Source organism: Perca fluviatilis, chromosome 12 (genome assembly GCF_010015445.1).
Source record: "Perca fluviatilis chromosome 12, GENO_Pfluv_1.0, whole genome shotgun sequence".
Taxonomy (NCBI): Eukaryota; Metazoa; Chordata; class Actinopteri; order Perciformes; family Percidae; genus Perca; species Perca fluviatilis.
Window position 1 is genome coordinate 16,847,887 of NC_053123.1, and position 11,668 is coordinate 16,859,554.

At 37.8% G+C, this 11,668-nt stretch overlaps 1 protein-coding gene across 3 annotated transcripts in view; it reads right to left on the reverse strand.

The window, feature by feature from the left end:
- The window catches only part of stk39 (serine threonine kinase 39), a 28,534-nt gene that overhangs the window by 14,194 nt on the left and 2,672 nt on the right, over positions 1-11,668 (reverse strand). The window contains exons 1-11 of one of the 3 annotated variants that reach the window (XM_039818120.1): positions 11,024-11,545; positions 10,456-10,607; positions 8,617-8,729; positions 8,176-8,284; positions 5,721-5,859; positions 4,845-4,900; positions 4,425-4,534; positions 4,075-4,176; positions 3,738-3,871; positions 3,551-3,599; positions 2,208-2,273 (exon numbers count right to left, since the gene is read on the reverse strand). In XM_039818120.1, the coding sequence (XP_039674054.1) occupies positions 2,208-2,273; positions 3,551-3,599; positions 3,738-3,871; positions 4,075-4,176; positions 4,425-4,534; positions 4,845-4,900; positions 5,721-5,859; positions 8,176-8,284; positions 8,617-8,729; positions 10,456-10,561 (984 nt within the window). In that variant the 5' untranslated portion in view covers positions 10,562-10,607; positions 11,024-11,545. Of the gene's footprint in view, positions 1-2,207; positions 2,274-3,550; positions 3,600-3,737; positions 3,872-4,074; positions 4,177-4,424; positions 4,535-4,844; positions 4,901-5,720; positions 5,860-8,175; positions 8,285-8,616; positions 8,730-10,455; positions 10,608-10,716; positions 10,948-11,023; positions 11,546-11,668 lie in introns of those variants that run through there. The other 2 variants (XM_039818119.1, XM_039818118.1) reach the window with 2 other exon arrangements.

Here is an 11,668-nt window from a genome sequence, read left to right on the forward strand (position 1 = left end):
ACAGACACAGATCAATGCACCCTGCAGCCATACACGATCACCCGACCGACATTCAAGATTCCTTTTATTGTCATTCAGCAAAACACAGAAATGTAACACACGAACGAAATTACGAGCATGGCTCCTTTAAAAACACACCCAAATAAGCTAACTAACACACATGCAGCTAACAAAATCATCCCACTGTAAATGTATGAAAATTTATTTAAATATACTATAACTATAAATAAATAGTAAGTATAGAAACATTGCTCAGAATGTAAGTGTTAATTATAGCTGATATCAGGGTATGCAGGGGATAAAACTGATGCAGGTAAAATGCCCTGTATTTTTAGGCTTCAGAAAGAGTCCATGCAGAACTTAATCAGTATTCCATCATGATTTGTGCAATGGTCCATACATTTGAACTCAATATGAATAACTTTATATGTTCCAACTTTTAACAAATCAGTGATTCAAGCCCACATCGGTTGTAAGACACTAATCTCGAATCTTTACAATAAAGACTCAATTTTCCATTTGGAAGCTCTATTGTGGGTGTCAGGGTGCCCTCTGTTGGTTACTCAACGCACATACATCTAGAGTTCATACTATATGACTCTGAACATGATCTTTTTGTTTTACATTCATATTTCAAATATGATGCAATCAGAGACGATTTCACTGTATTCCTGATTTATTTCTTTATTTTTTTAGGAAATCATTCTTGAGTTTCTCCCTCCTTTCATCAGATTAAGGATTAATTAAAAAGTACTTTGTTGATGACAGCTGACTGGAGGATCTGCCATCTCCTTTTCATTTACTGGAGTATGTTCAAGGGGAAGTTAGGTCCCATGGTTTTAGCTGTCTGGCTTTAAGTCTTGTCTCTTAAACTCACATAGCACTTGTTTCCTGGGAGTAGAGTTGCATGTGTTTACCACATAGTAAAGAAACTACAGGAACAGAACAAGAACACCAAGGAACTGAGGTGCAAAAGGGCAGAGGGACAATATTGCAGTTTAAAGAAGTCAAGGAGGTTTGGGAGTAACTGGACAAGATCTTAAGAGAGCGAGGCCATGGTAGTCTTGATATAAAGAGGTCACAGCATCCTGAAACCACAATCTTTCGGCAGTATTGCTTGTCTCTGCAAGTTTTGGGTAATGTTTGCTCAGTGTATAATAGAGATGACTGTGCAGGTCAAATCAGCACAAAATAACAAGGACACTGGCTCTGTGAATTATACATTTCACCCACCAAAGCTATCAGGTGAATCAGACATTACCTGGCTGTATTTATTGTGCATGCTGTCTATTTTATACTTTTAACAGGACTCCACACATACAAATATGTAATATTAATTACAGTAAGCGTGATTGTGCATTTCCATTTTGGGATAAATGGCTCCACAGCATATAGGTTCTAGTCTGCGAAAGTGCATTCATTGTATCAAATCTCACATAATTTGCTTCAGAGATGTGAATACAGTCTAAATTGGAAAAGTGGTCGCTGTATTAAACTGTATTGACAAAGCTTAATAAATAAATCATCACACCAGTTTAGCAATAAGTGCCTTTCCATTCATTGTTGTGACTGCTAAAGATGCCTGTAGTTATCAACAAACCTCAACAACATGATGCCACTCGCACAACAGTTGCCTCCCTCTTTACTGACACATTTTCATGTCTGTGCGTAACATTAATACACATGCATACACAGTAACAGCCCTGCTATCCACTATGCCCTCCATTTACTCCCTAGGAGTCAGTGAATTTCCACCCCTCCACTCAGCCACTCTGCCTTCTGGCAATGGCCCTCTGTTCCCATTTCTGTCCTGGCCATCCAGGCGGAGTGTTATGTGAAACCAATATCAGCTGTGCCTGAAAACTGCACTTCCTCCCAGTAAACTGTGACCAGTGGGCAACTGAGCAAGCACCCCGAACAATAAAGTGCTCCCTTCTAATGGTAATAATTAATTTAATCCTGGTGGGTGCCCTATATAGAGAGCTGCACTGGGAGCCACCGACGCACGATCTCAGTATATCTTCTGCTGCCGTGGCCCATATTCTTTTTTTTTTTACATAATCTACAGTTTAGGCATTAAGTGTTTGAGGTGCTTAAGAAAGTCAGAGTGCAAAGCTTTTGTTGACTGTACATACTGTACTGCCATACTTTGTTCATATTTAGTCACGAACTGAGTTATTTGACAGGGAATGTTTGAGTAAACATACCTTCTTCGCTCTCTGGGAAATCTTTGGTGCGTGACACAAAAGCTTTTCAACCAGATATTCTTTGTTCTGCAAGAAAAAAATCAAATTACGAATCAAAATATCGTATTGTATTGTAAAGTATTGTGTTTTTAAATGGTAACCATCAGAAATCAACTAAGTTGGTTGAAGTACAAAAGGTGTGTGAAGGTTTTTAAGGTTAAGTTATCTATTATTTTTAAATGTTTAAAGGTAGACCAGTGACTAAACCAGTTTAAATGGAAACAATGGTGAGGTGTCAGTACTTGGTCCTGCTAAATCCCCTTCATAAAATTAACACTATACAAACTATGCTAACAGATTATACATATAATTACTCTATTTTGAGATATTCAGCTTTTCATTTCTCTGAACTAGAACTTAAGGGCACCCCTTGTAAAAGATCATTAGGTAACACTTTACTTGAAGGTATCGACATAATCGTGACATGACACTGTCATGAATGTGTCATAAACAAGTCATAAACGTTCATGACTTCTGTCATTAAGTGTCATTTGGGTTTTGTCATGACAAGTTTACATTGTTTGGGTTGTCTTGATTATGACAACTTGACATTAATCAGGATGACATTACCAGAGGATGTCTTTGTCATGACAACTTGACATAATGTCATCCTGTTTAATGTCAAGTTGTCTTAATATGGACACTCCAAAGAAATTTAAAGTCAGGTTGTCATGACAAATACATCTTCTGGTAATATCATCCTGGTTAATGTCAAGTTGTCATTACAAAGACATCCAAAACACATTTAGTGTCAAGTTGTCATGACCAAGACAACTTCTGGTAATGTCACTTTGATTAATGTCAAGTTGTCATAATCAAGACAACCCAAACAATGTCAACTTGTCATGACAAAGACCAAATGACACTTAATGACAGAAGTCATGAATGTTTATGACTTGTTTATAACGTTTATGACACTTCATGATAGTGTCATGTCATAGTTATGACAGTGTCATGTCACGATTATGTCAATACCTTCAAGTAAAGTGTTACCAATCATTATTTCCAATTATGGACAAAGACATAGGAGAGAATTGTGGATATAGATATAAGATATAGAATTCAATTAGGGAAAGATTTATAAGTTTTCCTTTTTCCATTGTCATTTTTTCTGCAATAGTATATTGTGATGAACACATACAGTGCCCTTTTATACTGTATGATGCTCGGTGTATTGAGGTATGTATAACCATCATAAACTAATACAAAACCTCATCATACAGGGCTGAATCATTGCTGGAGTTGGCATGAGGCCAAAAGTATAACACTAATAACAAGTCAAACATTTGAGATGAAACAAATACCTTGGCCTTTTGGAAGAATTTACACTTCAAAAGCTCTGCAGCTGTAGGCCTAGAGATAAAGAAAAGTACATTCTTGAAAACACATCACCACACAGCACTATCTGAATGTTAATCGGGTGCTTTTCATTGATCACAAATTGCACTCTTCACTGACATATTTGGTTGATATATGGGATGTGGGCCTAACCTTTTAGCAGGATCCTTCTGAAGGCACATAGTTATTAGCTTTCTAAACGATTTTCCGTATCTTTTTAGCACTTCCTTGTCTTCTACACCCGTTTCTAGAGTGGGTGGATCATTCTGTAGGGTAAGCATTAAAACCTAAAATGACAAGAAGAAAAAATGCTCAGAACCGCCCTCACATTTCAGCAGCAACAAATTGGTTTAGAGGAAAGTTAAGTAAAAGTTAATTGGCACTGCTTTCTTCTTTTCTTTGACAGTGCTGGTGAAAACCACAAAAATAGATGTGATTAGGACACCACACTGATTATTTTACACCCAATAACACCATCTAGAACACTCACCTTCATGGGAGGGTAGCGGTGATAGGGTGCAGAGCCTGTTGCTAACTCTATGGCTGTAATTCCAAAACTCCATATATCTGCTTTGAAATCATAGCCTCGAACCTGTGGGTATATAATTACAATAAGCTGTAATATCAAATACACTTAAATCTCTGGGGCTCTATGTTGTTGTTCTAATGTCGTGATTTTAGTGGTTAACATGTCAAAAATACATCAGCTAATATCATTACATCATGAAATGGATTAGCACTAAGCGCAGCAGAGGTAAACTCAGGCGAATACACGTTGAATGAGACATGATGAACTTTACACCAGCAGCTGCCTTTTTGTATGGATAGAGATAGACTCACCTGTTCCATCACCTCTGGCGCCATCCAGCATGGCGTGCCAACGAATGTCTTTCGTACTTTGTTTCTAGTCATATCCCCCCCTGTGGCTAGGAATGCGCTTACTCCAAAATCTGAAAATATAGATAAACATGTGGAACTATGTGTCGAAATGAACACGGCTGCAGTCATGGTTTTTTTTAGCAGATCTAAAAATAACAAAATGACAATATACAGTACAGTTTTTTGTTAATTTAAAAATCAGTGTTAAAACACCTTTGTGACAGACAGGTAAAGTGGTCAAAATATGCATTACCTTTTTAATGTAGTCATACAGTCTGTGAATTCAGTTCCACCATTTGTGCATTTATGGTTTTAGTCGTATTAAATTAAAGAAAAGCATGAGTGTAACAGAGTACAACATTAGCATCATGTTGAACACACCTGCAATCTGAACGGATCCATCTTCTCCCAGTAGTATGTTTCCAGCTTTCACATCCCTGAGGTCAACAAAAGGCAAACACAGTCAAACAACAAAGTCATGTGGAGCAGCATTGATTCTTCCGTTCGTGTAAACGAATCCCACAGCCCACCACCATCTGGAACTCTGCCCAAGGGGCTGACAGAGGTTTAATCCTGCCTCTCAGTGACCTTGAAATGAATCAACAGTCAACAACTGCACTGCTTGCCCATTAATATGACTGCACCTGATTCATTTTACATTTTCTCATAACTTAAGCCATTTGTTTAACTCTCTTATCCAGAGAGTGACAACTTTTTTCAATGTTTATACGTTATGTAGAATATATGTACATTTTCAACTGGGATTGTTGTTGCTATAGGTTCTCTTACAATTAGTTTCATGAGTCTTATAAGAAAGAAAGAAGAGATACTTTTATTGATCCCCAAGGGAGAAATTACATTTTTCAACTCTGTTGATATATTACATATTACAGACAGGCCCAAAATACACACAGATGCACGAGCAGGACCTATACAGGCGCTAATCAAGAGATGTCAGAGTGAGGGGGCTGCCCATTAAAGGCACCCCGAGCAGTTGGGGTTTGTGTGCCTTGCTCAAGGTGAAGTGGCACCTCTCCAGCTACTATTCCACAGTCTGTACTTGGTCTGTACGGGGACTTGAACCGGCAACCTTCCTGTTCCCAAGCCAAGTCCCTACGGATTGAGCTACCGTTACCCCTAACATATCATAAACTGTATTATTTATTAAACCTTATAATAAACTGATCAAAAACTAAAATCAAAACAGCAAACTTCAGAATAAAAACAAAAAAAAAGTTAAAATGGTAAACATGTTACCGGTGAATCTGTCCATTTCTGTGCAGATAGTCCAGGCCCTCCAGGACTTCTTTTAATATAGTAGCAATAATAGGCTCATCTAGCGCTCGATTTCTGTCCTCTTCTTTGTTTGTGTGCTTAATTATATCCAGCATCGAGCCTAAAAAACACCACAGAAAAACAAAAACACTCCTCTAATTCTCACTCACTTATTTTTTTACATATTAATGAAAAACACAAATCAGCTGCAGTGTTACTCTGAGTCACTATGTGATCAATATTCAGGCGCAAATTACTTCAGTGTCTGTTAATCGCTTGTTCTTTCAACAGTTAAACATAATAGGCAGTACATTAGAGTGAGTAACATCCATGCTATAATTCCTTCACAAGAGAGAGCTATAAGCTGTTTACAATAGCATGCAACCAAGGGTCTGCTACTGCTTCCTTATAACTGTAATAAAGCCAGCCTAAAATACTGTGCTGAAAGAATACATATTACCTCCACCAAAAATGTTATATTTTCAGCTTGTTACCTCCACCAAGGAGGTAATGTTTTTGGTTAGTCTGTCTGCTTGTTTGTTTGTTGGTTGGTTGGTTGGTTGGTTTGTTTGTCAGCAGGATTACGGAAAAACTACTGGCCCGATTTTCATGAAACTTGGTGGAAGGGTGTAGCATGTGCCAAGGAAGAACCAATTCGATTTTGGAGTGGATGAAAATCATGGGGAAGATACACTAATTATTTTTCACGAGCATTAACACCCAGTGGCATGACGTGATTTTTCCACTAGGTGAAGCTACAGCTTTAAGGTAGCTGTGTGCACGTTGGTCGTCTCTGTTATGTTTGCAGCTGCAACCCGCGATGCCACAGACAGACAGCGGTGGCGTTTAGATGGTGAGTTTCAGTTTGTGTGATTAATTGTCACATTATATTTACAGTATTAGAAATGCAGATAAGATAGCCCTTTTTGATTATTATATGCAAGACTAACAAAGAAAAACAAAACTTTTACTTTTAAGGTCTTATTTCTTGCCAGTTGTCGCGTTTACTAACTACATATAAGTACAGATTATAGATATTAGGGCTGAACGATTTGGAAGGAATATCTATTTGCAATTATTTTGACTGATCTTGCAGTTGCAATATGATTAACGATATAGGACAGTCCTTCCAGAAAAACGCTGAGTTTTTTTGTGATGAAAAAATGATTGATTATGCGGCATGTTTTCTTAAAAAAATGCGATGGAATATGCAGGATATTTATGCAATTTTATGCGATGAAATTGCGGGAACTTGCAAAAACTGCATTTGATGAAAAAGAGAAGAAAAAGTGATTCCCCCAACACCCTGCTTTTTTTAAACTTAATTTCCAAAAATAGTTTACAGATATTCAGTCACTACAATAAGTAAACAAATAAGATACAAAAATATATACAAATAATATAATATTAAAGTAAAAATAAAAGTAATAGTCTAAACAGAGGGAAATAAAAGATACAAAAGAGACAGACTTTCAAAAATCGTTAATAATATAGACAGCAGGAGCACTTAAACAAAGAAATTTGAGTAGACATCAAGATAGGTTTCTTATTGGATACCAACTTAAGAGACTCAAAGTACATGTCAAATTCAACCTCCAACACCTGCTTTTCGATGATGTTCACGTCGCGTAATTACGTCACTTCATAACGTTCCCATGGCAACAGGGGAAAATGGCTGTTCTTATGTGAAGTAAACGCCACATTTTTTCAACTTTCTGCTAAGTGTATGTGACTTTTTTGCAACGAAAATGCGAGGATTATGAAATCATGCAAGCACCGCATATTTTGCGCGGAAATCGGCAATTTATGCGGCGAAAGTGCAGCATATTTGAAAAAAATGCGGTCCCCGCATGAATATGCGGACTTTGGCTGATTATGCATTGAATTATGCGATCGCATAATCGCGTTTTTCTGGAAGGACTGATAGGAGCGAATGATCATTGTTGCATTATTTTTCTCATTGTCATTGAAAAATATATTAAAATTATCATGGTGTGATATCTGTACCAAACAAAGATTTTTTTCTTAAGTCTGTAGGATACGATTTGTAGGCTGGGAAATCTCTGCAGCACCAGAATATTTAAATTTAGAATGATATTTTGAAAGACATTTTGCCTATACAAATATTGCGCCACCTGCGATTTGGATATTGCACTAGTCCACATTGCCATTTCAATCAAATTCAGATTCATTGTTCAGCCCTAATAGATATGATTGTAATAAACATAGTCAAAAGAGAATTAATATACTCTGTATAACTGCACGATTTTTCATGTTAGACAACTACAGTATAAGTGAGTTAGAACCCAGGCAGCTGTTACATAGTTGGCAGCAGATCAAAGCACAAACATATAGCATCTTCACATTCACTGAGCATTCATGTATTATCAAGCCAGAGGTAGATTTGGTCCCAGGTAGCTTGGCAGCTGAAGCTTACCTCCACTCAGAAGCTTCATGACTAACCAAAGTTCATCCTTCACTACAAAGGAGGTGTAGTAGGTGACAACATTGGGATGGTTGCACTGGCTCATTGCTTGTATTTCTTTCTATTGTGAAAGGGGAAATGACAGGATATGACATGTCAAACTATGTTAAACTGAACAGATTTTAGTCAACGTTTTCTCACAACTTGCACTTCCTTTCTAATTAGAGAGAAACGTAGTAATAGGAATTGATTTACATCTCAGTGTATACAACCTTAAAGAAAATTATTCAGAATTACAACCACTTTAGGTGCATTTATGAATATTGCTAGTCAGACTGACACAGAAATTAATCATATGGATTAGAAAAAAGTAGTAGTACAGCATTAGATAGTAGAACAAAAAAACTCTGTGCACACTAACTTAGAAAATAAGCCCACATTTATTGTACTCACCAATAGCTCATCCATGCTTGTCTGGCATTTTTCCAGGTTTATTCTCTTTATGGCGACGCGATCCTGTCTGGGGGTACAGAGGGCTGCCTGCACCACAGCTGTGGCCCCGCTGCCTGGAGTCACAGCCACAACAGAGCAATGACAAAGTGGACAGGAGCAAAGAGGGACACACAGCACACACAGCTGGTAGACAACTCTTAAATTCAGCATCACTCTGTGGCTTTACGGTATTTGTCTGGCCTTCTGTGCCTTAGGTTTTGTGTTTGTGTTATGGTATTCATCTTTCATGTGTGCAGACAATGACATAAACTGACTTTGATTACAGAACAGTTTTTTATGTAATAGGTTGTTTACTTAGGTCATTACAAATCAGGCCACGCTGGAGTAGTGAAGTTGTTCATGCCAAGAAGCTGTGACACAGAGCTTATTGCTTTCCAACTGTTAGTGGCAGATAAGGAGAAGGAGAGAACGCATGAGATCTCACTGCTTACCAGTTGATTATGAGAACAGAGAGGGGGGGCTCACTAACTCATTACAGTCAGCAGTACACAGCTGTGGTGCTACTTCTTATCAGTATTGATATGACATTTTAGCTCATACACAGTGTGCCAAAAATATTCAGGCAACTTTTGCGTTTTGTCAGTACATTTGAGATTTTCATTGTTGTTATTCAGTAATATTTCTAAAATGTAATTATTCATGACAACACTGAACTTCTGTAACTTATGTAAGGATACAACTTTTTCAATCTCTGAAATAAGTTGAATTACAGGAAGAAAATCCAATAGAAAATCCTACAATCCATATATATATAACTAGTCTTCCAAGTAATAGTGTCAAAAACACATAACCACAGGGTTAATCATGATAACAACTCCATAAAACACATAAAGACTATATATTGTCCAACGTTTTTATTCGAGGATGGTAAACAAGACTTAACAATTGATTGAACATGCAGTTCACTGCCTTTGACTCATATCAATTGTGAGAGTAAGTACTTAAACAATTAGTCAGTTAATCGATCACAGAAAATGAATCACCACCTATTATGGTAATCGGTTAAGTCAACAAGCAAAACTTGTAAAGATCTTTTAGTTCCAGCTTTATCTAATATAAGGATTTGCTGCTTTTCTCTGTTATATGATTGTTAATTAAATATCTTTGAGTTTTAGACTGTTGATCGGAGACATCGCTCTTGGGCTCTGAGAAAATATGATGGGCATTGTTCAGTCTTTTCTAACATGAAATGGCAACAGAGTAATCAATAACAGGAATAAGTTATCTACAGCCCTACAAGGAGTTGAGTCTCAGAGTTTTAGTCTAACTACTATTGTCACCATTATAATTATTACTATTATAGAATTATTTATTTATTAAGTTATCATTAGTATTAAGTACATTTAACATTCAAAACATTGCTCACTTGAGATGACGTCCCATCACAGATAACACAAGTGAAATAACACATTGCCACATTATCTGTGATTTTAGTAATGCTAATAAACTGGACACGTGCCATAAACCGGCATTGCTGGAGTAGGTCTCCATCATCTGAGCGACTAAAATCACGCTTAGGGAAAGTGACATTTCCAACCCAGTACAGTAACCTGCATTTCAACTGCTTCGGCTTCCTCAGGGTCGCAAGCACAGCTGATGTAGACCGGTAGTCTCAAAACGTGCCTGTTCACATCCGCATCGCAAAGCATTGCAGGAGGCTACCGCATATAAAAAAAAAGCCGGTAGGCCCCTCATCGTCATCCACAGCTGATAACCCGCCGCGGCATGCCTTTCCATATTAATATAGCTATAGCGTTCATCACATCTCCGGGTACTAACCTATGACTTCTTGCAGCTCGTACGACTCTCTGGTAATTGGCCAGCTGGTTGTCAGCGCTGGTTGCGGGTGGAGGATAGGAGCCGGAGTTTCGCCTTGATCCGCCATGATGATGATGATTCTGCGCTAGTTAGCAGCCTATCTCACAGACAGACTGAGAGAGAGAGAGAGAGAGAGTGAGTGAGTGAGTGTGAGAGAGAGAGAGAGAGAGAGAGAGAGAGAGAGAGAGAGAGAGAGAGAGAGAGAGAGAAATTTGACCTCACCTCCTCAGTACAAATGTCAGCTGGCGACTGCTGCACAGCAACTATCGCCAGCGATGAGACAACCCGGAAAATAACGGACTGCACACATGCGCGCACATACAGACACGCGCGCACACTATACAGTGACATGCCAGTTGACGACACAATGGTTCAATACACACAGGGAGACATGCATTGATGAAAATAACTATTAATAGTCTTAGGAAACAATCATGCGGCAAAGGCTGCAATCCAGACCTTTAATAGAGTTTTCTTTTCTTTTTTTTTTTTTTAATAAATGTATTAAGCAGCTAATATGTTAAAATACCTGGACGTTGATTTATTATTATCAGGTAAACCGAGTTGGCAGCTGTGTGAGGCCATGGATGTAGTGTGAGACACGGTACGCCATGGTAGCGCCGCGTTTGTGTGACGATTTCATGTCACATACAGACAAAACTGCAAGTGACGTTATTAACACTGGCCAGTAGATGGAGTTATCACATCTTTATACTGTCCAGCAGCGTATGATCACTGAAGGACAAAGTATCACCGTTGATCCATCCAGAAATATAGAACATAGGGATTTGCTATTAGAGCTGAAACAATCAATTGGTCAATAGATTAATCAGCAACTATTTTGTTCATCCATTAATCGATTTATGTTCTCAAGTTTGTTGTTTTTTGTGATGGTAAATTGAATAACCTTGTGTTTTGGACTGTTGATGGGACAAGAAAAGCGAGAGAATAATCGGCAGATTGATCTATAGCCTACTGAAAATAATCATTAGTTGCTGCCCTATTTGTTATATTTTATATATAATGTGTCTACAATTAAACTACAGAATCGTTAAATATACCCTCAAGCAGCACTATCTTATTAACATTTAATGATTATGTTGTATTTCGCATACAGCATATAAAACATGAAAAAAATGTTTATCTTTTGTACTGTGCTTGTGGATTATATATG